The sequence below is a fragment of the Vanessa tameamea genome, chromosome 9 (assembly GCF_037043105.1).
Source record: "Vanessa tameamea isolate UH-Manoa-2023 chromosome 9, ilVanTame1 primary haplotype, whole genome shotgun sequence".
NCBI classification, from domain to species: domain Eukaryota; kingdom Metazoa; phylum Arthropoda; class Insecta; order Lepidoptera; family Nymphalidae; genus Vanessa; species Vanessa tameamea.
This window is the reverse complement of record NC_087317.1, coordinates 5,660,926-5,688,923: the sequence shown is the minus strand read 5'-3', so window position 1 is coordinate 5,688,923 and position 27,998 is coordinate 5,660,926. Positions and strand designations below refer to the sequence as shown.

At 29.9% G+C, this 27,998-nt stretch overlaps 1 protein-coding gene across 1 annotated transcript in view; it reads left to right on the top strand.

The window, feature by feature from the left end:
• The window catches only part of LOC113395066 (uncharacterized), a 57,547-nt gene extending 31,520 nt beyond the window's left edge, over positions 1 to 26,027 (top strand). Inside the window, exons 2-6 of the mRNA XM_026632609.2 lie at positions 7,722 to 7,888; positions 8,897 to 9,080; positions 14,420 to 14,559; positions 21,954 to 22,173; positions 25,197 to 26,027. Coding sequence (XP_026488394.1) covers positions 7,722 to 7,888; positions 8,897 to 9,080; positions 14,420 to 14,559; positions 21,954 to 22,173; positions 25,197 to 25,273 — 788 coding nt within the window. The 3' untranslated portion in view covers positions 25,274 to 26,027. The remainder of the gene's footprint in view (positions 1 to 7,721; positions 7,889 to 8,896; positions 9,081 to 14,419; positions 14,560 to 21,953; positions 22,174 to 25,196) is intronic.
• Positions 26,028 to 27,998: the final 1,971 nt, after the last annotated feature.

Here is a 27,998-nt window from a genome sequence, read left to right as displayed (position 1 = left end):
ATATTTTTTTGATTATATTTTTTTTGTCTTTGAGTTTCTTTTTATATATTTTTTTCCAATGCTTTCTTAGTGGCTTACATTATAAATATTACTGTATATATAGGTTTTTTAAGATATCGTTTGCCGGACAAGCGAATGGGCCACCTGATGGTAAGTGGTAACCATCGCCCTCAGACAATAGCGCTGTGAGAGATATTAACCATTTCTTACATCGCCAATGCGCCACCAACCTAGGGAACTAAGATGTTTGTCCCTTGTGCCTGTAGTTACACCGGCTCACTCACCTTTCAAACCGGAACGCAACAATACTGAGTACTGCTGTTTGGAGGTAGAATGTCTGATGAGTGGGTGGTGCCTACCCAGACGGGCTTGCACAAAGCCCTAACACCAAGTAAACTTATAATTAATTAACTTATTAATGTTTTGTTTTGTTGGTGGTAGGGCTTAGTGCAAGCCTTGGTATGGTACCACTCATCTCTTATTCTAGAGATATTTAAAATTTCTTACGGTCTCTATGATTTTAGGTGACAGCTTACCATCTTAGCTTAGCTTAGCTTAGCTTAGGATACTCATTTGCCGACCAATCAAAACAAAAAAAATATATATATGTCTTCTGTCTTATAAAATAAACGTACATAATAAAAATTATAATATAATGTTATTTTTTTATTACTCACAATGGAATTGTAATACAACGTACAGTAAAATTAATGTACCAAAGAACATAAAAAATATATAAAGGCAATAGTGTGTATGGTACATTACCGTATGAATTACGATCGAGAATAATGACATAATGTTGCATTAGGAGATGAGCGAAATGAGGAAGCCAAGACGAATTATTTAGATTGATAATACTCTGAGTCACTTTCCTACTTTATGGCCCACCATTTCTCGTGCCGTTATTATTACGTCACAGATCCGTTACTATATTGCCACCTACATTTTAAATTAGAACTCAAGCACATTCCTACATGGTGACATGCGTTTAGTGTTCGTGACATCATTATGAAAACATTTCATTGAATTTGGGTTCGAAAATTGAATTGATGAACTAAAGTTATTAGTGGTATTTATATCACTGACTGAGAGCCGAGATGAACACGTGCATCTTAACTGATGATTGCGGGTTCAAATCCAGTCAAGTACCACTGAATTTTCATGTACTTAATTTGTGTTTATAATTCATTTAATGCTCGGCGGTGAAGGAAAACATCGTGGGGAAACCTGCATGTCTAATTTCAACAAAATTCTGCCACATGTCTATTCACCAACCCGCATTGGAGCAGCTTGGTAGAATATGCTCCAAACCTTCTCCTCAAAGGGAGAGGAAGCCTTAGCTCAGCAGTGTGAAATTTACAGGTTGTTAATGTTACGTTAATGTTGTATCACTAACTACGCTGTCAGAATACATGCATATAAAAATAACAATACTCGAATTGTAAAAGAGAAGGGAATCGATATTAATCTTAACTAATGTGCACGCTCAACAGAACACGCCAAATTACATACTATAGTACAAAATCCTTGACCGTACATCAAATGCCTCCAATAAAGCGAACAGTCAATTTGCCGTGACTACTGGGCGTAGATTGATTTATATCAATGGTCTAATCTCGGGACATTTGACAGCTTCTTTCGTTATCGTAATGACTTCTTTTAGGGGACGGAAACTTAGTATCCGTTGTCGCTAAGTCATTTTATTCTATCGAGAAACTTTTTATTTTGTTATTATATGTAAGATTACATTCAGTTCTTGAACATTTCATTTCTTAAATAATATTGAAATTAGATTTTTTCTTTTCCATTTTCCTTAACATTTTATGGATTATGTTACTATTTGAATTACATTACAGCTTCTTAAAATAACAGAATTATTCTAATTTAAAATTTAAGACATCGGATAATTAAATATGTTATTTATAAAGGCTACAATAAAATAAGCCTCATAACAAACGATATATAAATTTATATTTAATCTGATATATAAAAATGATGTTATAAATTTCAGTAAAATGAACAAAATTGTATTAAAAAGGCAGATAAAATAAAAAACTACGTTAATAAAATACAAAAAAAAAATAATTAAAAAAGTAGCCTAGACTAAAAAATAAAAAGCCATTATTTTTGTCGTCCAATGTATTAAAACGTTAAGTTTGTATTCAAATTTATACATTTTATTATTTATTACTTTATTATGCCCATTCATAACAGTAGCAATAAATATATGCGTCAGAGCTGGCGGGATTGCCACTTCAGTGAAGATTTTCAATTTAGATAAAGCTCAGTGTAAAATGGGCACTGTTTTATAGCTCTCCAATTATTATTGTTTCAAACAAATATCGTTGTTTATTTAAGTCGTTTCAGAGTAGTTATACCTGTTATGCTTTTAATAGTGGAAAATAACTCTTTTCATTTTAAATAAATTGAAATAAATTGCTTTATGGTAAGTATTTAAATGTATTATATTAATTATTGCAATTTTAAAGGATATTTCAAGTAAGAATAATTTGTGTATCATCTATTCCTTTTAAATTGAATTAGAATTCATCTGTAATATAATACGAAAGAAACTCTGTGTGTGTGTGTTGTTCTTTTACGGCCAAACCACTGAAGCGAATTTGATATAGTTCGGTATGAAGCAAGCTTGAACTCCAAGGATGGAAATAAATTACTTTTTATGCCTTATACTCGACGACCAACCCGCGAAGCGAAGTCGCGAGCGATAACTATTTAGTGTATAAAAGATTAAACGATTATAACATAATGTCATTGTTATTACTAATTTTTTTAAAGATTTAAATAAAAAAAAAAAAAACTTTTTTACTAAATGAAGACTACAAATGATTAATTTGTATTTTTATGTATATCTACGAATTATGGTTATGTCAAGAATGTATCCAAAATTTTATGTTAAAATGTGTTTAAAGTTAATTTGCAAGTTTAGATCTCAAATGCCGATAGTTAAAAAACTTAAAACCTTCTAATAATAAAAAAAGTGTAAACGACTGGTTTTATTATATGATGAGGAATTAGTGAGAAGTTCAGCTTCAGTCAAATTAGTTGCATGTTTGTGTAGACTGAGCCCGTACGACCTCTGTAAACATTTGTTTCCTTTCCTTATTATGTTTGCAATGTACATATTTTGTCTAATTCCAGAGCACAGGCAATATGACTTTGCGTTTTGTTTCAGCATTAGGATACATTAAGATTGACCGTTGTGGTCGTTGTTAATTCGTAATTAGATACAAACACTCATTAGATGTATGATTGTTCAGTTGTGTGTCAACATTGGTTTGCTCTATTATATTTGCAGATTATGTTATTTTGCCTAGACCTTCTATATATGTACGTAGTTATGGGATGCGTTTTGTTTCAGCTGCATTATTATTTTAGTCATTAATTTCAAGAGCCTTACTGTATGTGAAATGATTCAAGCACGCTATCAACAGCTAATCAAAAATTTGAAAGCAAATATTTTGACATGATAAATCTGTGAATAAAAATGTTTATATATAATATAATGAAAAAACGCAATGCCATTGAATAAAATAAGTTTTCAATGAAACCAGACACTCATCACAAATATTTATTAATTTAAAATTTAATTCAAAACGCGTTTACACTATTTGCGTTATTCGAACAATTTGAGAAACTATAATCAAATCAATATTCTACTAACGTATATTGTGTTCGGACAATTTACGTACTTGTACTCCCCATACCAAGTCAAGTGTTGCTGTAACATGTGACGAAAACTTATTAGCTACGAGTATATGTTTCGTGTTTTTCATTTTTTTTAAATACTAGCTGTTACCCGCGTCTTTGCCCGTGTAGAATATGAATGTATTTACAAATTAACTTAAAATATTACGTTAATGTACACATTGGTGTGTATTTCAGCCCTTAGGGTAGAATATCCAGAAACGCTTAAATGCGAATCAACTCATTTTAAATCGGTAGACCAAAAATAAAATTTCGAGCTTCTAACTTCAAAATGACGGAGTTCCAGACTAACCTGTATACGAAATGTCAATACCTATTTTTCCCTTTAGGCCTAAAATATCAAGAAACGCTTAACGTACTCATTTTCAATCAGTAGCCTAAAAATAAAATTTCCTGCTTCTCACTTAAAAAATGACGGTCTTCCAGACTATCCTATATACGAAATTTCAACCCCATTTCCCTCCTTAGGCTTACGCCTTTTTTCGATATAAAAAGTACCCTATGTCCTTTCTCAGGTTCTAGACTATTTGTGTACCAAATTTCATTTAAATCGGTTTAGTAGTTTTGGCGTGAAAGCGAGACAGACAGACATAGTTACTTTCGCATTTATAATATTAGTATGGATTTACAGTGTTTTTTCTGTGGTCGGTTTTATTAGTAGGTAAGGCTTAGTGTGTGATGATTAGCGAAGGAGGTGTTATATCCATGTTGTATTGTGAGTCCTACTATAATAGCGCGTCAGCAGAGTAATAAATGGTCAATTCCCAATGATAATAATGTATTGCCACAAGTAAAGTGAGCTAAATATGGGAATTTACGTCAATCGTTTACCTGAATGTAACCTTTTCAAGTATCAAAAATTAAAATTTAAAATATAACAAACGTACATAACTAATATTTACATTTAAGCAAATTGATGTTTGTTCGCTCAAAAACTTCGTGCACATATTTAATTAAAAACATCGTTTGTATAAATTATATCTAAACTCCGAGACTCTTTTAATAAGATTAATTAATTAACGTTTTCGTCTTTTAAGTACATTTAATTATTTTAAGTACATAATTTATTGAATAAAATTATCAATACAGATCCGCCAAGCACCTCTGATATTTCATGTACTTGATTTCGGTTTATAATTTATTAAATTCATCGGTGAAAATTATTTTTCTCCGATGAATTTAATGAGTCATTTACTAACTCACATTCAGTGTAGTGGAATAAACTCTCTCCTCTTTTGTTTTGAATATAAAGTCAGCAGTGGTATATGTACAAGTTCTTACTTTCGCCTTGCTCATAAAGAAATTAGATACCACATGCGGCTTCCTGTGCGTGAGGGCGAACAAGTGGTTCAGGTGATAAAAGTACCCCAATGTGCTATACCAGACTATTACCTATTTCTATGTCAAATTTCATTCACATCTGTTCAGCTATTCTAGCGCGATTGAGCAACAAACATCCATTCAAACTTTCAAATTTATATATATTAATATTTTTACGATATAAATAAAAAAATGTTAATCTTATTTTATTTTATCATTCGAAATACCGAAATCTTAAATCGCAAATTGTTACAAAACGAATAGAACTTAAGTGTGCCCTCACAAAACTATTAGGCTTAAGTTTCTGAAATATATTCCGACTGTGTTTATGTTAATGTACGAAGCCACTTCAACATACGTGATATTTCTGTAAAAACAGTGCAGCTTGTCGTCGCATTGAAATACCAGTTCGAAAGTGTTTACCACTTAATATGGTAATATTAAATTTACATGAAATAATAATGTTTTGATAGCGCAGGATATTGTACTAGCTCTATGTTAAGTAAAGTAATTACATTTGTTCGTTTGGATTCAATAATATATTCAAGGTTTGTTGTATACATAAATATTAACTTAAAGTACATTGTTATATTTAATAATATGGTTAAGCAAACTGTCTAAACACAATATGTTAACGAAAAGTGTGCTAGGCCTGTGGTTTTATTCGCGCGAAAAAAAAAACAAACTTCTAACCCCCGTTTTACTCCCTTAGGGGTGGAGTTTCGTAAAATTCGTTCTCAGCGGATGTCTAAACCCTATAATGAACCTACCTGCCAAATTTCAAGTTTGTTGATGTTATTGTTTTTGAAATTTCGTGATTAAACAGTTTAATATAACTTTTTTTTTGTAATGTCTAACTGAAAGATGTACTATAGCAATATAAATAAAACTTCGGTTCAATCCTTTTCTATCCGGTTAGAAGAGTTGAAATTCTCAGCTTTTTATACATATAAACCTTCCTCTTGAATCACTCTGTTTATTGATGAAAACCGCATTAAAATACGTTGCGTATTTTAAAAGATCTAAACGTACACACGGCGGGAAGCCACTTTGTTTTATACTATGTAGAGGCCTCACCTGCTTTAAATTTATATTGTTATTGTTGTATTTTTTACAAACGGGAATTTGATTTTCTTATAAAAATATAAACCCCTTATTAATAAGATTATGAAAATAGAAATGTATCACTCACTTACTTAAATTAAGAATTGAATTTATAAATATTAATAATATCATTATTTACATAAAACACATATACAAATTTTAATTAAAAATAGTTACTACATAAATCTTGCCGCGTGGAATGGTGGCAAGAATGCTAGCAGCATTTCCCCGTTGAATTGCAATTCCGATCCTCTGGGCAAAAATCAAACCAACTCTCTTTTGGCCTCAAGTCGAGGCAATAAAGTGAGGTGTTATAATTTGCAATACTGCTCCAATGCTCGACTGTTTCAACAGCAACATTTTGGAATAAGACACGAATATTTGGATCAGAATTAATAATATTTATTAATATTAATTGAAATATTCAATGTTCCTACAAATATTATAATATATCACTTCGAAGTTATTAAGAGAGCTTTAATAATACATTAAAGTAATTAATTAATATCTATTTTAATGTCGTACTAATTAGCTAAGTTGGTTTTAGGAAAAGTGGAACAAGATAAATTGTCAAAATTAATTTAATTAAAATTTTAAAAACCCCCACGGAAAACGTTGTGACACTCTGAATTAATATTTCTTTGTCCTATTAATAAACTAACGGAAAACGGCGAGTAAAACATAAAATTCATTCTTTTAAATTAGAAATATATAAAATAACAGTGCCACGGAGTAATTAAAAGATATGACATCTTTTTGCTCATAAAACGATATTAATGTAAACAGTCTGTTGTCTATCACAAAAGTAATGTTTGAAAACAAATGGTTTTTATTTTTTATTCCAAAGGGTTGCATTAATACAACACGAAACGTATTTACAGACTTTAATTAAATATGATAAAATGTTGCCATGAGCATTAAATTGCGTTTAATTTTTTTTATTGTAGAATACGTTTTATATCTAAGTTAGGTTAGGTTAGTCTTATTTTAAAGCTAGAGGAGTATCGATATTTCATATTGATACGCAGTTTTAATATATCTTACCATACCCGTAAGTTCTTGCAAACATCTGGTCTAAGTCGGACAGTATTAACTTCTAAGTTTTTATTTATGGAATATGATTAAATATATGTAATGATAAGTTATTTTGTAAGAATTTCAATGTGTTATCGATAATGATCAATATGGTATATAGTTTTTTTTTTTACTTGATAATCATTTATATAACATTTTAGAAATATTTCGTAATGTTTTTTTATTACGGACTGATGATTTTTTTATAACATAATGAAGAATATATAAAAAAACTATATTTATTTATTTGTGTCCTAAATTACAGTATTATATAATTTTTGCGTAAATCTGTCACGATCAAACGGAACTTGCTACTGATTAACATATATATATACCAAACTATAATTATAGCATTACTAGTGTTTCTACAATTTGATGTGAAATTCGAAGTTATTTTGTAAGGAATTAAATACCATTAGTAATAGTGAAAATCTTATATTAAATGCTTAGAATTTCAAAATTAAAAACATGCCTTAAAATTCTTAATTTTGTTCCAGCTATAACATCGGCGCACAAAATCACTCAGCTTAAGGTCCCGCTGTACGCTGACCCTCGGCGAGCGGCGGAGCTGAGCTGTCACTTTGAAATGGACGATCAGAAGCTGCACTCTGTCAAGTGGTACAGAGACATACACGAAATATTCAGATACAATCCCTCACAGAAGGTAACATTGATTTATACTCTGTGGTGTATTTAATTTAAGTTTGTAACTCACGAATAAAATATTTAATCGCTTTGCGTGATTTGAAAAACATGTTTCTGTTCTGATATTTTTTGGTTTAATTTTATTAAAGTAAAATATAATTATTTAATGTTCATTGGTAATTATATTAAACGTGTAGGTAAACTTTTAATTAAACCTTTGAAGACTTCAAATTAGGTCGAACAATGGTTATTATTTAAAAAAAATATTAACGGTTATGTAAATAACATATACCTACCGTATGTTATTATGGGATAGACAGAATAATAATAATAAGAGTCAGTAATGGCACGCGTTTTCTTCTATCGAGTATTCAGAACTATTTCCAAATGTAACCTAAATTGTGATAAAAAATATGTTCTTTTTGACTTGATAAAATGAAGTCTCGTGTTCACGTGGAGTATGCTCACTGGACATTTTAATGAGACACAGTTGCTCAAAATCCTTTTTTCTAGTGCTGACTATGTATTAAAATGATATAAAAGTCATTAACGGCATTAATGAGTACTTTAATGTATATCAATGAAAATTATTGAGGTACAATATGACTTTAAATTTTGATACAAATTAATTACGTCAGGACATGAAAAAATACTTTTACGTAATTGACGAATCAAAAAAAAAATTGCCGAGTTACTTATTTATTCCTCTTGGTTAAATTTACATTCGGAAACGGTGGTAGCTTTGCATTAAATTTATCCCTGTTAAATGACGATTCAAATGCTCGTAGGAGTGTACTTGAATAAAAACATTTTTATTATGTCAGTGAATTTGTGTAATTGCTTTCGTTTGTGCACTACAAAAAAAATCTGAATAGTGCGACATGGGTACTAAATTTTGCATAATGAGTCAGCCATTCTGAATGGAAAATAAGTTTTAAACGTAAAATAACATAATTAAAGCTCACTATTCAATAACAAAATACATTTATATATTGTATAAAATATTAATAATATTTAATATTTCCAGCCACCTATCCGTCTGTTCAATATAACGGGCATCATGGTGCAAGGTGGTGATTGTCAAAAAGACTCATGTATGGTACGCGTAATGCCACCCCCCATCGCAACACGCGCAGCATACAGCTGTGAAGTATCTACAGAAGGGCCTAAGTTTCAAATAGCGAGGCAAACGAAACATATGACTGTTGTTGGTGAGTTTCATTTGTTTTTATTATCTATAAGTAATTGAATAGTTTTTAAGCAAGTCTTCTTTTGTTACTGTCTGTACCTCCATTTTCTTCTTTTAAAATAAATATAGTCTTATAAAGACTTGCAGATAAGTCTTTAATAGCATATTGTATCCATTTTGGTTAAGGTACATTAATAACTTTTATCTATTATAAATTAATAAATAAATATTTTATGGAAAGCCATTTTTCACCTAAATATGTTAGTTAACTTGGACTCGTATTAAAATTATCTTTTACATTATTTAATTCGAATGTCTACTTTCATCAAAAAAATATTTGCAGCGAATCGGTTGGTTGGATGGTTGTAACAATGAAAATTTTAAACTTGGCGCATAAAAACACCCAAATCCTATAAGCCGTGGACAAATTGTGATCAATGTTTTAGAATAAGATTACGACTCAAACTTTTGACTTCGTCCTTCCTTGGTATGCAAGCTTGCTTCATACTAAATTTTATCAAATTCGGTTCTATGTTTTGTTCATGACAGAGAAACAGACAGACATACAGACTTCCGCATTTATAATATTAGTACAGATAAATAAATATTGTAAAAAAAGTAAAGTAATATACCAATTTAATAGTTTTCTAGCGTTTTCGTTTTCTTTATTGATAAACTGCATCCAGCCGAAGCCGAAGCTGAAATTGGAGTGATTACTTATCTCACGCAAAATGCATGACACCAAAATGTCACTTCATATCTATCTATCCGTATCTATACGTAACTAACAATAACACATTTTTTTATAAGGTGACACGATAACACATTTGCCTCTTAATCTATCAAATAAAATCTATATATTAATAGCCTAAGCCGATTTTTGTCCCAGTGATTATGGGACGATAGTTGCACATAAAATATCGGTTATGGTCTCATTTAGAAGATCTCCAGCCGTAGATGTGCAGAAAATTAAAGGGATTCCTTGATTGCATTTTAGTTAATTGTTACAATTTAACAAACTTATTTTTTTTAAGTTAATTAATTTTAGGGAGACGAAAAAAGGTACAAAATCCTAAAAAATATTTCAAGTTTTGCGGGAGACCCACTCGTATTTATTTTATTTCGTGTTATGAAATTTTTATTATTATTTCGATTCCATAATAATTGTTTGTTTTAATTAAACCGATCTAAATTCAAGTTTTGTTATTTTCTAATCACTATGTATGTATATGTAAATTATAGAATATTCGGGCAAATTTATTCAGTAAGTATAATTTGACGGGCGATTTGGTCCTAAAGTTCGGAATAATAAACATGTTTGTCTAAGCACATGAGCTCAAACTCTACGTTCGTATTGTATAATTAATAGTTTCCGTCCACGTCTTGCAACATTTATTTACTATATAAATATCACCTTTTTTAAGTAATATTAGTAATGCCCTATTATAAGTTATTGACCCCTCCAATTAAGCTTACAGCTTGTGCTAGAAATGGGAACGACAATAGCCCAAGGGTTCAGGATCAAACTTGCGACTTTTTAAATCCCCTATTGACTTAAATATAAAAACACTATTATAAATTAATTAATGCTTAGAAAACATGCAATAAGTATAAAAATGAAAGGTATTACAATATTATACAATAGACCATGTTAAACATTTGCAAATAAATAATTGTTATATGAAGAAATTGCAATTAGCTAATGGTAAAGTAATTTTAAGAAAACTCTATTTCCACGGCTTTGCATTATTTAGTCATCATTTGTAAGCGCTAAGGGTGCATTTCCACTACGTTCGTTTCGCTGGTCCATCTATTTAGCGGCCCAGATTACGAAGTTCGGCCTCATAAAAATTGGTCCAAATTGGTCACAAAATTGTCATAAATAGTCAGTAGTTTTTAGTAATTGCTCAATACTTTGTTACCCTAACTATAGCGAATTTAAAATCCAAGGTCATTGGAAAAAATAGCGGCTCAAATGAATCCTAGGAATTGAATCTAAAATTATTTGAATTGGTCACGATTGGTTAGTTATTTTTTATAATTGGTCAATGTTATTCACAAATCAATTTAGAAAACCAATTTTTTTGTGGTTTTATTTTTCCCCTGTAGTTATTTTTGAACTGCTGCGGTAGTGAATAAATTTACGCTTTTGTAGCGTGCAATGTTGCGTGCTGTACGGTAAGCACTCCAGCTGACGGCGGCTTTTGTACGAAAACAAAGCAGAGTACTATGTGTTCGTGGCCACTGGAGCAGTTACTGATGCACGTTTAGTCCACCAACGTAGTGGATACGCACCTTAAAAAGCTGCTCGTATTTTTCGTATTAGAGATACCTCGTTGGATCTCACTCTGTTAAGCGCACCCGAAATGTGACATGTAATGGGACTAGCTCATTCTACAGAGCCAGCGAACTCATTTTTCACTTGTGAAGATGCTAAAAATATGCTAATGTAGCTTAATGTTTTTAATATCTTATTGGGACTATATTCAGTTATGTATTTAATTTACATACATGTATTCTGTGAATTTATTATTTTTAGACAGCGCATTTTAGAATAGGGTAATTTGCTATGAACGGAAGATGTATTGACTCTAAGGATCGCCTATGCGGTTTAAGCGGCTTAGAAAAAGGGTAGGCTGCTAATTGAATGGATAAATAACCTAATTGTCTGCAACAAGTATGTTATAGATAAAGACTCGTTGTACGCGCGAGAGAAAAGTGGACTGTAGTTAAGGAAAAAGGGGAGTTGTTACCTCAAAACTGGGCTCTGACTTATGAAGACACGTTTTTCTTGGGAGCGCTCCCTTGGTCTTCATACACTCGAAGAACACAGCCAAAGGGATGGGTGATATTACAGGAGAAGGATAAGTCCGTTACACAAGCTAATTTCAAAAGCGCGGAGCACTCACACAACACGCGTTACCGCGGCTCACACGAGAAGGGAAGAGAAAAAAAGAAGTACGTCATACGTCAAATCATTCCATAGACAAATATTGCCGTTTCAATGTACGCATAAACCTAAATACGCTACACTCGTTAATGTAGTTGCTATTGTATAAGGCTGAAATGTCCGATGCTATGGGTTAAAATCTTTAGCCTGCCCAACAGAAATCTATTGACTTTTTCCAAGAAGACATTTTGAGTAACAGCCCAAAGTTTGAAAGTTACCAGTATTTACATCCCGTGCCTCGAAAAGTATGTAAAGCCGTTGATGCGTGGATCATGGATTGCGAGCCATCGGATTATAAGTGCTATGGAATAGAGAGAACACCTGTAATTTTAGTAAACTTGGGTCCGATGATATCTTCTGGACATTTGACTATCAATATTATCATGTTGAGAAAAGTTGCCGTGACCATATTTTTGTCCAGAAGGACATCATCATAATCCGACCAAAATCAATGCTCATATCTGACATAGTCTTTTTCAAAATCCAAATTAATTTTCGACCGATAACAATAATTTGTCTTTTCTAGGACAATCAAATCCCGAAACTGAAATTAATGATATCAAGGGGAGAGTCAGGTAAATTAGGTACCTACTCGTGTAATCATATAATATGATTTTTTTATATCTATGATATAACTCCTTTTAATATAAATGTGTTAAATATAAATGGGATTGAATAAAAACATATATTATTTTTTAATATCAAACAAGTAAGTAAAATAAGTTTTCATTTATTAAACTTCTATAACACCAATAAAGTTATGACACTAAATAAACTAATGAACAGTCAAAACTTGTACAATGCAAGTCACACATAAAAACCGGTCGTTATTTATTTTTCTAGTACACAGAAGAAGAATGACGCAGAGTTACATTGTATTTACATGAAAAAAAAAATCATACAAAATATATTAATTTTGTACAAAATTTGTGTAATCTACTCGTAGACGAAACTCGTTTGAATAAATATTTGTATTTTGTTCGGAGAAAATGACACTGTTTGATTCTACTAAATTTAATTTGTAACTTTTGTGTGTCAAGCAATAAGTGCGAATTTTGCAGAAGTCAAAAGTCTGTATGTCTCACAGAGCTGAAGCCTGCTATGTACAAAAATCATATAAGAACTTGGCTCATCGATAAATATACGAGTATATTATTTACAAACATGAAGAAGTAGCTTGTAAATGATAAACTAAGTACGTACGTAAGTTTATCTCGTTTTGAGAAGGTTCGAAGCCATTTCAATACATGTTAGTAGAAACACATACATAACTGTTTTATTCATCGACAAGCACGCGATGAATTTCATACTCAAATTAGGCAATTACAATTTCACTGGTGCTTATATTTGATTACAATTTCAGTGTATATCTTTGTCAACTCTTTTTCTTTCAATTGTCATTTAAAAATTACTTATTTAAACATTCTTGCAAGTATTGAACATTATTTTAGTCGCTATGAAGATAGAATATAGGAGTAGATGCTTCTAGAATTTCTCTTGTACATATAAATACAGAGTCAAAAACCGAGGATTTTATTCTATCTATTAACATTTTCACGCTACTAGTTGAAACAGCATTTAAACAGACACAAGACATCATCTGTCGGGTTTTGGTTGCATAATATTATTACTAGACTTAAGTATATTTTATCTACATGGGGCTTTGATATATCGTCTTAAACAATTAACTAATTAGCACAATTTGCAGTTAAAATCCGTAAATATATTGTTAGTTGGTATTGAATAGGGATTACATTCAAATTCGAACTAGAAATTCGAAGCTACACTCTAACAAGACCAAGTTGTACCGAAAACTTTAATTACGCACACATTTCTACTATTCCACACCAAAGCGCTTTATGTTACTGGAGTTCCTTTATAGGATTATCTTAATCGCCAAGTTCTCTGCTATTTAGCTAACGTCCCTCTCACTTCCTAATTCAGACAACGTAACTTTATCCGACCTTATAGATCTTTTATGACTAAACGACGTTGATGTACGAAATTGGAAATCTGTCAACTGTCGACATGTTCTTTTATGTTAAAATATTCGATTTAGTGTTCATGTTATTTTTTTTAGTTAGATGTTTTTTTTTAAGCCAGAATTTTCAGAGTATTATATCAATTTACTATTTTTTCTTCTAATTAAACTCAAAAACTGTTTTATACTTGTGGATGAAAATAACTCATTAAAATCAAACTCGCCACTTTGTCATAAAAAAGAGATCCATAAATAGTTAAGCTATTGAGACCAAGTATTTACTTATTATATCAAATACAAGAAATAAAAAGATACATATTTATATTTTGCTTCAGAAATAAACAATATAGAGTACGATTTACGTACAATTTATGTGACCAAATAAGAATCATTATTTGTATGCGATTTACTTAAATCAATTTCTTTACAGCGATGCCGGACAAGGACCCCATAATAATTGGAGCTCCCAAATTAGTGAAGCCTGGGGAGCAAATACTACTCAACTGCACGTCCGACTACTCGCTTCCGCCGTCTGACATTAATTGGTATATAGACAATGAACTCGCAAAGGTTCGTATGTAATCACACTTTTAATGCCAAAGAAAAGTTTATTCGTAATAAATGTCTTAAAATTCTAAGAAACCTTTTGCATGTTAATAAAATAACACTGAAATGTTAATTGAAACCATTATTAATTAAACGATATCGTACTAAATAATAAATACTAAGGAACATTTATTACTCTTAGACGTTGTCTACATTTAATCCAGTTGCTAAGTAGAGTGTTTAAATAGCTGTCAAATTAAAAACACTATTAATCTCTTATTTAGATACGCTAAATAACTAAATGATGTTTATGGTTAGGCTGGCGATACTGGTTATGCTAACGAACTATCAAAGAATAAACCACTTTCGTGGAATATTTATACGATCACCAAATAAATTACTGCTACAGTACTAGTGAAGTCCAAGGAACGAAGCGAGTGGTACACTTAAATAGCGAGCAAGCCAAAAACTTAGGGATTAAGGTCTGCAACCTCTCGCGGAGAGTCTAGTTCTATGAAGTTAGCACTTTATTGTCACTTTGTTTCTTAAAACGGTTGCGGGATTTTTCTTCATCTTAAAACAAAAGTATTATTTGTTCAGACCCTTCTTCCTTCCGCTATCTTGACGTTTACTTTCATGCGAATGTGGAGCTCTGGGAAAAATTAGAACGACTTAAAATTGTTGTATACGTTTTATTTACAGTTTGTGTTTTAAAAATGATGCAGTTTTTCGAGGTCAATAAAAGAATACTTTTAAACTTTTGCGATTTATGTAAACTATACTTAACTGTATTTGTTATATTCGAGTTTTAAAAGTGATCATATATTTCTTTTTCGTATATTTGTCTGACGCGATATATCAGTTCTAAACGACAGGTATGTCGTGGACACGAGCTGACGATTACGCGCTTTCCATCAGCGACATTTAGTACCTTTTTTATCTAGAATGCTCCGAATAAATCCAATTGATTTAATTTTAAGAAAATGAGAATTTAAAATATTAAGTTTCTTAATTTCAATCGCTTCGCGTACTAAACGGCGTTTTGTCATTTTTGTCCTTCAAAAGAAACTTTTGCCTAAATATCTTTACGGCATTTCGCATCACCATATAAGTCGCAACCTTGATATCGTACGTATTTGCTTAACAAATACAGCCTTAGATTTATGAGACCCTAAACAAATTGAACATGAGCTGATATAATATTCAACAGATACTAAAATAATAAAAAAGATATGGTAGCGGTTAATACCGGAATATAAAAAAATATATATATTAAATGATCAAAATTAAAGTTTCTCCATATACGTTTTCATCTTTCATTCTAATTTTAAATATTCTTACCAAGTTTAGAATATCGAACTATCCGAACGAAAATAAAAATGTAAATTTGAATGAGGTATAAAATTCACGATCCAAAAAGAGTATGTATTTATGTACTTGCTGCTGTATCAGTATCGTGTTAAAGGATTTATATACGCCTGTACCGCATACACCTCGCATTTTTGAATTAAAACTTCTTAGAATTCGGTAGGAGTGAATTTTCTAGTGAAATCTAAATACAACGTTTTTGATACAAACTCACTTCTATCATCTATAGGTGGTTGGATTTTAGAACATTTCCGAATTGCAAATTGTAAATCACCATTTAAATTATTTTTAATAATTAATTTTAATGAAATTATTTCATATGGAAAACATTCCATATGAAATAATTAGCAATGAAGCAGCGTGTAGAAGTTGCAAATCATTGAGGCCTTTGGCCAGCAATGGAAAATTTACAAGCGGATTTTTTTAAATAAATTATATCATAAATGTTAGTTATTTTGTAATGCTCTGATAATTATATCATTATTAAAATTACCAACTTAATTAACGCAAAAATAAATAATGAGTATATTATTATATACTACTGCTATATTTCCATTGGAAACTTGAAGCTATGAACTCCAAGAATTTAAAAAAATAACAATTATAACATACATAAGATACCTATTCAATTCAATATATCAACCGTATTATTATTCAAAAACAATTCGTAAAGTCTCTTTGCTGGATAAAAATAATTAATTAAACTATTTACAATATAATGACAGGTTTATTTACTACATTATATAATCATTATTATTAGATGCGCACTTGACAATATTTACATATGGTACACGGTGTTTGAACTACTGCAAGCCTTTAAAAATCTTTATATAAAATTACAAAACGTACACCCGAAAAATTAAACAAACTTTTTACACATAAAACATACCAGTATTATACATTGTCACAAGTTAATAAAGTTAATTTAAGAGTTTTTTCAGTAAATAAATATTAGAATTGCGTTACTTTTATATTTCAAAAGTTACTTAGTGTAGTTGCTCGGACATTTATACATACTATTATCTTTATTCTCTTAACATATATTAGAATAATATATATTGTCAATTAATCCCTATGATATAATTAGGGACAATTAGGTTTAGGTTACGAGGTCATGTCTAATATCGTTTACAGCGTCAATGTGATTAGCATATCATTGGATTACATAGCGTCCGTGACCAACTCACGCTTACAAGATACAATACAGGTAAATATAGTTATATAGAAATATATCAATATTGAATTTTCTATGCATATTTAAGAATACCTTTCATTTAATACGTGTTTCATTAGTTGATGGGCTGGCTTCGTTGGAGTTCTTGTGGTTACGTACCACCCACTCATTATATAACAAAAACCCAAACAGATTTTTTCTAAAGAAATGAAATACTAAAATTACTTTGACTACACCCACGCTAAACCGTCTGTTTGAAAATGAATGATAATCTTTTTTATATGTGACTTAAGTTTCCACAATACGAACAAAACCAACTTACATAGAGAGAAAATTAAAAGAACTTTTTTTTTTTAAACAAATTATTCAAAAATTACAATTCGCAACTGAGAATATTTCAGAATTCCCTTTAAATTAGAGCCAAGGGGTGTGTGCGTGGATGTGTGTATTTGCTACGTTTCAAAACAAGCTATGAATATGCTAATAACAAAATGCGCTCGTTACAAAAACTACGAAGCTAGAATTTTTATTTTTACATAACCTCATATTTGGATTTGAGTTCAAGCTAGGTAACTAACCTTCACATCACCCCTCATTAGAGAATTGTACTGAAGGTGGGTATTCATAAGTATGTCACTAACATTTTATTGAAATGTATGACAAGATGTTTTCTGTTGTATTTTTAACTATTCCATTTTATGGACACGTCTGAAACATGTTTGAGGGTTTAGACGCTAAATAATAAATGAGTCTGTCTGGGATTTTGTATGCTATGACAGTTACATGAACTTTGAATTTAGACTCTTAAAGTCGATAGTCATCTTTTTTTTATGCGAATTTGTTATAATTTTATTTAAAAAATAATCTGCTGAATAAAATATTTATGAAAACCATCTTCATAAATTTATTCATATTTTTAAGAAATATTATTTTAGAGTTAATATCATTCAATCGTTTTTAATATGGGGAGGAAAAATAAATATTGTTTATACGTACTTATTATGTAAATGATTATATATATTATATACACACATTCATACAAAACTACTACCAAAATAATCCTCGGATTCCCTGATTTTTAAAAATTTAAATTGTTATTGAAGTATTAAATTTTGTAAATGAAAATGTTGTTTTAAGCGCGAAAAGAAACAGTTCAACGATTGTTTTTAGGTAAGTTTAAAAAAGAAGGGGTTTCTCAATTTTCCCGTATTTTTCTTTATCTATATAAGCTTAAATTCGTGTGTATGTAATTGAACTCCTAACTGTTAGACCAATTTCGATTTTTTTTATGATTTATATATCTGCCTGCGTTCGAGAAATAAATTAAATTATTATATCGCTCAGACGAAGTCGAGACTTACAGCTCGTTGTGTATATATTTTTTGATATCGGCGCCAATTGTGATCAGATACTTATTTTAAAACAAACTGTTTTATATTCGGGATGAATATTTATAAAATATCGGATATATTTTATTCCGGGATTTGATTAAAGTTTATAATCTTAATAAAATCCATCTCGTGATTTCTTCGAAGACATACATACACATATGTAAACACTATTCATATATAAATACATATACATGTAAACGTTTAAGATATAAGAGTGCTCTATATAATATATATTGTTTGACCTCAATATACACACATTAAAATAGACACAGGTTAATCTAAGATTATTATTTTTTTAAATCTATGTCACAGTCCAACATCTATGGCACAAACCAAACCAAAAAATGGAATCAAAAGCCTTGTGTAAATAAGTTATGTTTCAATACTTAAGTTTTTTACCGAATAAACACATTTTCTTAATGAAATCCACAAGCAAAAGCCGGATAACCCATAGTGCTTTCGACGCAGTAGGCAGTGCACTCAAGAGATAGGCTAACTCGATTTAACTGTTTGCTCTCTTGCTCGCCTAATGGAATCAGGAATCCAATCTGACTGGATTAGGTACTATCAATTATTGTGATTGAGCTTAGTCGGCAATTGAATCGAGAAATTAAAACAATTGCAAATTCAACGATTCCTTGATGTAATTTTTACATTTTCTCTTCCGATTGAAATAGCTTGTTCTTTTGTATAAAAAAAATAATATCCATTTTTATATTGGCTCTGTTCCGATTTTGCAAATTACTTACGTTTTGAACTTTGGCTACTCGCATAGTAAGAATAAAAATAATACTTTTTTTTTAGATTTTTATCTCAATTTAAATTGAAAGTACGTTTTATAAGTAGAAAGTACATCATTGTTAAGTAACACATTAGTCAAGAGATAAAATTTTAATTTTATTACCTTTATTTGCCTAAGCATTTAAAGTTGTGTTTACTTGTTGAAGTATGAAATTTTTACTATAAAAACTTTTATAGGTCTGGTTTACAAAGTAAAAAGATAAAAAGAAGGGAAAAAGAGATATTAAAATGTTATAAAGTTTTCGGTTAGTATTTGAGTTAGATGATGAACGCTTAAACAGTATCTTTCTAACAAGGTATTTTTATAGTATATTTAGATGACGTACTTCTTTTGTTTTTTGGATTTCCCGACCCGAAAAAAATAATTTGTTTTCCTACCAAAATTAAAAGTTAATTTTTGCTATAAGTTTAATTTTAGATTCAGTGATATATGTATGACCTAGTTGCTGGAACACATATTTGATATATGAACCTTAACGTAAGATTGTTGGAGCACAAATGATTTTCATGCGCTTAATTTATGTTCATAATTCATTACGTGGTTGGCGGTGAAGGAAAATTGTATTGTAAGAACTTGGTATAATAAGCTCCTTTTCAAGAGAAGCGGATGTATGGGTCGGTGCGTATAGGCTCTACATTGCATTTAATTACAAAATCAATTTTGATACTTTGATTGATGAAGTAAGAGTCGATATGATATTAAACTTGTTTTCTTCTAACGTCCCATATCTCGCGATTCTCTATTGAAAAAATATATATTTTCAATTTAGGTTATAACAAATTAATACTGCTCGTAAATTGCTCGTCAAGGATTGAATCAAAGCATTCCCTGAGTTATCCTCGACACTGGATATTTTTTATAAAAATGTTCATCCGAAAATAAAAGATTATTGTGTTTTTATATAAATTAATGTATTACTAATTTTTTTAATGCGTTATCGTAGTTTCAGCATTGATCATTGTCTCATTAAAATAAAAAGCACGCTAAAACGTTGCTGCTATAATATTCTATCAGCTATTATATTAGTACTTTTTGTAAAGTATCTTATCATTATAGTAACATAGTATTTATAACCTTTGTTTTATTATAAAGAAGGATATTTCTATGTTTTTGCGCAGCTATTTCAAAATTCCCTTCAAAAATCGATACTATTGAAATATATATTACATATATACCGTAAAATTAAACAAATAAATTTGCATTACAAACAGATAGAATCTATTGAAGTATTAATACAAGAATATAGATTAAATGACAATATGTATGTAGGAAGATGATTGTCGGCCACTGTACTAGGATAAACAGAAGCAGTCACCTGTCACGTGTAGATACGAGTAGTTCCTACAATACGATGAGTCACGAGGTCGATAATACATTATCATATCATGATACCAAATCGTAACTATATTGTAGCTGCACCTAGCATTAGTTATATTCTCAATATAAAAAAAAAAAACATAATTTGTTAATACATTTTGACTTACAATAAGGCAATACGTCCTTCACAAAGCGTTAAAAGTTTGAGCATTGCGTTGTTAAAGCAAGCAATTTGTATTACACTTAAAATATTAATTTTCTTAACCCTTTTTATTGAAATAATTATTACTGAGTTGTATTTAATAATTAAATTAATACTAGATTTGAAACTTACATTAACAGCTAAGGGGCGTATTATTTACGAGTAGGCTACCTTCACCAAGGAACCTTTATAGTAACTTGAAGCGTTTGTTTTGTATGCTATTAACTGAGCTCATTGTTGAGACTTAGCAGTCGAGGCACTTTAAATCTTCACTAACGGCCTTTTAAAATGGTTAATATATTTTGCGAAATACTCCTACACTATGCACTAAATTTCATTTTAAAATATCTACTGTATTTATTGTATGGCTTATTATGCTACTCTGAGAAATGGTTTCAATTTTGTATGAAGATTAAGAAAAGACCCAAAAGAAAGGATATATAAATAACTTTCTTAATAAATACTATAAACCCAGTCCAGTACAGTTCCATTGAATTGCAATATTTTAATATTTATATTTTAAAAAAGCATGATTATTTTTAAAATATTTTTATAATAAGCTAGATTTTCAAAGATACAATAAAACGTAATAAGTCAGCGTTTCGTCTTAATAGTGACATCTTGTTGAAATAAATTGGATGCTATTATGCGATGTCATGCGCTATTATGGACCATAAAGAATGAAAATAATAATAACATTAATATTTAAATAAAAATATGATCAAGAGGTTATTTTTTTTCAATATGTATTAATGGAATGTATGTTTCTAATAATAATAATAATAATTGAGACATAACTCTATTTTAAGTAGTGATTACAATAAAGAACGAATATATTCATTTATACGCTTTAGTTCATTGAATGTGTATTAAAATTTTCATAACCATGCGTGATATGTATTTTAAAATATTTAATTTGAATAAGTATAATATGGTGTGAGTTGAAATAATTATAATTGTAAAACTAGTGTAAAGTATTCTTAAAAGAGTTACTAAAATATATGAACTCTAAAATTGTATTCGTTAAAAGCTTTCAAATAAACAGTTATATAGCAGCGAATATGTAATATTATGGAAATCAACGAATTATTACTCTTTAAATTACCCAATACATTGAATTTATTGCGTTGCATTGTTTTATTCATAATAATATTACTCCAACAGACCGAGCCATGGCAACGTAGAGAGCTAAGCGCTCCCCAGCCGGGTGGTCTACGCGCATCGTGGCGAGTGCTACGTGTCTCCGTACCCACTACAGCGAGCGGCGCTTTACGCGTGCGATGCGAAGCAATGCTCCCCGTAGAACCTCCTGTAGTGCGAGATACAGTCACAACTATAACCATATATTCACGTACACAATTGTCCAAGTATGTTTCTAACAGAGGTACGTATTAATGTTTAATAATTTAATAATGGTTTGCAGGTGTTAGCAAGTTTAGTTCGACGTCTGTTTTTGCCGCATTTAATAATAGGTATATTCTCGTTGTTAAAATGTAACTTTAATAACAATAGTTAGAATATTTCGTTAGTTAAATATTATTTTTACTTGCGTTAGTAGTAAGTTCACTTGAGTATTTCTTTATTTTATTATTTTATGTACTTATATTGTTACTATGATTACTTTAAAATTACTTGACTTCGTCAATGGATCGAAAGCCAATATTCCCAAAATATATATCGAGATGATTCTCTATGAATATATTACGATCTAATATTAAGTCAAAGTAAGGCTGCAGTCGTCCTGTTAATAAAGTTAGTAGACAAAAACCAATATATTTTGAATGCAAAATGTAGTCAAAATTTAATATATTTATTAAGTGTTAAAAAAAAAAAAAAATACCGTTATTTATATCAGTTGCGTCAATGGGTAAATAATTCCATTATTAAGTTTTTCTTATTTACGAGATAGCAGCCTGTTTTACGTTCAAAAAATTTTGTCTCGTTTGATGACGTCATCACATCCACCGTGGGGTATATACCCTAATGTGGCCATGTGATATGAAACAACGCCACGCAACACCTATATGAATAATTGGTTTTATTTTCAATATTTATGATTTTACGATTACGTATAATATGTTCCGTGGTATAATTTTGAACAATATCACTGAAGCAGTCGGGTCATGTACACAAAATACACTTACACGATATACATATATGTAAATTACTATATGTATACATTACCATATCAATTAGAGGGACAGGCGAACAGGCAAATTGTATAAACATATATTAAAGTTTTGAAAGCATATAATGTTATTTGCTTAAGATAGTGGAATTTGAATTACCTAGGTCCGATTAGTTACTGAACTATATAGTTTTCACGAATATTTTTGTAAATATAAATATCTTTATTGATTCGTGGACACGTGTATGTATTTATTAAATGTTGAACTTAACTGCATACACAATGCATAATCATATCATACGATATAAAAAAATTAAAAGTGTGCAGCGGTGGTTAGTAAGAATGAATGTGTAATATCAAATTATTGAGATGAGAATTAAAGTCTCAGAGGTAGATTCAAGTCACACAGCTAAAATATTTGATATTTATTTGTTCAGTTCGAGAAATAATTTTCGCCTTAGGTACCAAATTCTCGAAGATTTCATTAATAATTCATAACGTTTCCCTTCAAGTTTGATAGAAATATAAACGTCTATTGCGATGTTCGTCTAGCGGTTTATGTGATCGCGAAAAAGAGATAGAAGACAAATATTTACTTAGCCTTGAAACATATATCTATAAATATTTGTTTGGATATATTTTATATATGAATATAAATGGTCACAAGTTTGGTATTTAAAATAAAAATATTTTTTCTCTAATGTTGACGAAGAGGATCAGCTTATTCCACCGCGCTGTGTGGTAGATACACAAGTCGTACAATATCACAAGAACATACAGGCTAGAACCGAGAAGGCCTAGTGGTTAGAGCGCGGGCATATTAACCGATTATTGCGGGTTCAAATCCTGGAAAGCACCACTAAAATTTAAGTGTGATTAATTTGTTCTTATAATTCCTTTCCTGGTGGGCGGTGAAAGAAAATATCGGGAGCAAATCTGCATGTGTCTAATTTCAATATGTGTATCCGCCTACCTGAATTGGATCTGCGTGGTGGAAACTCCACCAAGCTTTAGACCTTCTTCTCAAAAGGAGAGGAGGCCTTAGCCCAACAGTCGGACATTAGCCGGCTGCTATTTTATTTTACTTTATGCGCAGGTTAGTTAAGCGTAAGCCTAGTGTTTGATTTCAACCACCTGACACTAAATATATGTCTATTAAAAGCTATAGATATACAGCTAGTTGAGCGTGAATTGTCTAAAAATGATGTGCGACTTTGTATGTAATAATTAAAACATCAATTTTATTACAGGATATACGAATTAAAAGCGTATAGTTTCCAATAATTTACGATTCAGATACGAAGTGAGTGGTTATAGAATGGTCTGTCCTTATACTAAAAACAATGGTTTTAAATTGTAATGTAATCATATGACTACAAATCCAATATAAATGATAGGACGAACAAAACAAGCACTAAGTTTGATGTTATACTTGATTACTCCCTTCTCATACTAACTCAAATCAATAAAAAGCCACTCTGTTTCGTGGGTCTTTAGCCAGGAAATGAAATCTATAACCTATCCAAGATACCTATTCAGAAATAAAAATACATTGCCATAAGAAAAAATTATATTTTATAACAAATATAATAAAAAGTTAAAGTGTTCTACAATAGACTAACGCGGGTTACCGTTTTAAGCTGCCCTGGGGAAATTAGTGGCTAATACTGGCAACACTGAATAAATTTGTTATTTATGCAGTGGGTTCTCTCTAACCACTTATTTGTAGTAGAAAACAAAATACACTTTTAGACTTCACAACGAGCTAATTATAACTTCGCTTTGTCGAATTGGATGATTAATATTTCTAACGTAATCCATGAGAGAAATTATACGGCTGTCGTTTTCTGGGTTTCAAACTCATGCTACAAATTTCCAAGATATAGTACTTAATACTGCCGGTACGTCCACGATACGCGGAGCTAAAAGCATACATATAAATTACTTACTTAGTCAGCTGTGTGATACTTATATTTTGTGGAGATATACTTCACACCAACACAAATCTCTGAAAATATCAAATTCAAAAAAAAAAGAAGCAATTTAATGGTCTGGGTCAGATTAAATCACCGACTACTAAACACAATATCGTCCTACAGAGTGAGCTCTGAATACTATTCCATATAAAAAATTAACGTAGATTCCTCTACTTTGCTGTCGAAGGAATCTCGCCGAATCAATCTAACAATTTATTCGTAATAAATTATCGAAACAAAAACTAAAAATTGAATATATTTCATTTTTAATATAAATTAATTTAATTTAAAATTTTGTTTCAGGTACATGCATTGAATTTAAAGCAATGATCGTTTTGATCTGGACTTTCAAAGAAATATCGAAGTTTATGAGCTTATGAGGCTTGGTTTGAAGTACTTTAACAGTGATACTAGAATAAGTGTAGATAAATGCTCGCATCAACGCATAAATATGTAGTCTAAGAGCTATACAACATTTTCTAACGACCAGTGAACATAATTAAAAGGTATATGAAATTAGTTGATATTCTAAGAGTGGTTAATGATACTGAATTTATCGCGTCAATAAAGTAAATGTTTGATAGCTTTTGGACTATAGACTATAATATTGTGTACGATTATAGATCCTACATACTACAAATAAAATGAATTTAATTCAGTCTATAGATATTAATAGGTCAAAAACACTGTATGAAGTTATTATTTTTTGTACATTCCAAAGTGTTGTTTATTAAAATATCGTCGAAATGTATGTATAATATATAAAATAAACTTATTAGATAAATTAATGAAATCTAAATATATGTAGACTTCAAATTGTTTAACTTATTTTATTGTTTCATTTCTTGTTAATATGAAAACACAACAAATTGTCTTTAAAATAATTATTTAGAAAATATTTTAAAAAAAGAACATATTTGTCATAATGTGATTGGTCCTCAGTAAAAGTTGTAACTACCAAAGTAAGTTCTTGAACTTATCGTCAAGTTAAATTGGTTGCACAAAGCCATAAAAGTATTGTAACATGCAATTGCATAATATAAAATACTTGGCAGAGAAAAATGTCAAGATTAAATATTTATTTATTTTCAATTACCTATTCATATTTTGAAATCAAATTAAAATTACTTACATTTAATCTCTTGTAAAACATTCTTTATATTAAATGTTATTTTTCCATCATTATCATATCTATCTTTGCTGGATTAAATTGACTTCTTACATTATTAAGTTAATTGAAAGATTCATGTTTAATTTTAAGCAGAAAAATAAACAAAAGGAAATTTTATAAACAAATATCGTCTTTGTATAATAATTTAATTTATGTTTTAAGAAAACTTTTAAGTTGAAAGAAGAAAGTTCAAAATATTACCGTCAAATATTATCATAGACATGCTGTTTTTGACAAAAAATATTATAAATACTCCTTACTACGCCTTTTAAAGCTATATTTTATGGACAAAGAATTCGCAGAAGTTATTGAGCGCTTTCACAATTATAAGAGAGTAGACCGCACAGTGCCCCGCTTTTTAAATGGACGACGATGACTATGTACGTACTTTTCATACATTTATTATCAACGTTACGTACCTACTCGTATGTTACGATTTTTAAACGGCCTTAATAACGAACGTCGTAGCGAGAGAAATCTTAACACATTTTTTTTTATATTTAAAGGAAGAAGACAAAATATTGTGTAACTATAGAATCGCTCTACAATGTTTATTAATAAGTAACATATTTAAGACATGTTATGAGCATTGTGGCAAAACATTTCATTATTTTCAACCCTTATTAAAATTTTAATATTGGTATATAGTTTTCCGTTTTTCTGTGCACTTACTTTTTACGTTCTATTAAGAAAAAATAACTTCACCTTAAACTATATCCAAGCTGTCCATCAATCGAAATATCAGTGAAGCGTAAACAATTATATTTACGTATATCAAAAATATTTTCATTTCAATGTTCATTCAAAGTCTATGTAAATAAAGCCGCGGGTACAATAATTCTTGTCCTACCACAGTATAACAACTCAATGACAGCAAACAATTAAAATACAATTCTGGCGTATACCATATATTTCGATATTCAAATCTGTCACCTGCCATAACATTGCACTGAGATATTGTACGGGCCAGTGGAAACAGGTCACAAACTACAATATATTTGGAGAGTTTGAATAACCTTTTATTGTTTCTTTTTCAAGTTACACTAGTAACACTGATTTAATACCTGGACAAGTTTTAATTAGAACGTTTTCTGCTTAGCTTGAAATATTACGAAGTTCATAATTTTATATCGGAATAAAAAAGGATTCCATATTATTTTGTTATCACTCGTGAACTACACAAGTGCATCTTTTTCATGAAGTCGTAATGTTAAAAAAATAAGTTACGATCGCTACTTAAAATGTTTAATGTAACCTCGAAAGCTTAATTTAGATATTTCAAATGTAATTTTACAGTTTTACGATATGTATATTACAACTTAAATTGAATAGAAAATCCTGAATATTTTCGTTAAGTCAATTTATTTAAAAGTATCTATACGTTAGTGTTACATGATTTTCTATTAATTATATTATGTACTATCTTGGTGTCGTATTGAAATAATGCAATGGTAATAAAAATTAAGCTAATTGAGGGAATGATTTATTAAATAAAATCAAAACTGTGTTTGCTAAAATATCGTTTAATTTTAAATGCTCTTGTAAATACTTATGAAAATAAAGTGTAACATAATCTGATTCAATTTTCATATAAATTCCAAGTAATTTATTATTTGGTTGAACTTTATGTTCATTTCAAAAGGAAAATAAAATAGTTCTTTGTATTAGTTAAAATATTTATAAAATATAGGCGTTAATCTATGGCTGTGTTTCACTTAAGATAATGTCAATTCTTTGCACGAAATCATCTTTTATCTTTAATGTACAGTTAAACAGAATATTTGTTTTAATTAATTTGTTGTAAATTAAATGGAATACGTAAATAAATTATGATATGAAAGTATGTTTTTTTATTTTCCTCTATATCCAACGGAATTAATATTATTCTTAATATTACGTAAAACATTTCTATTTACAAGCTTTTATTAAGTGTC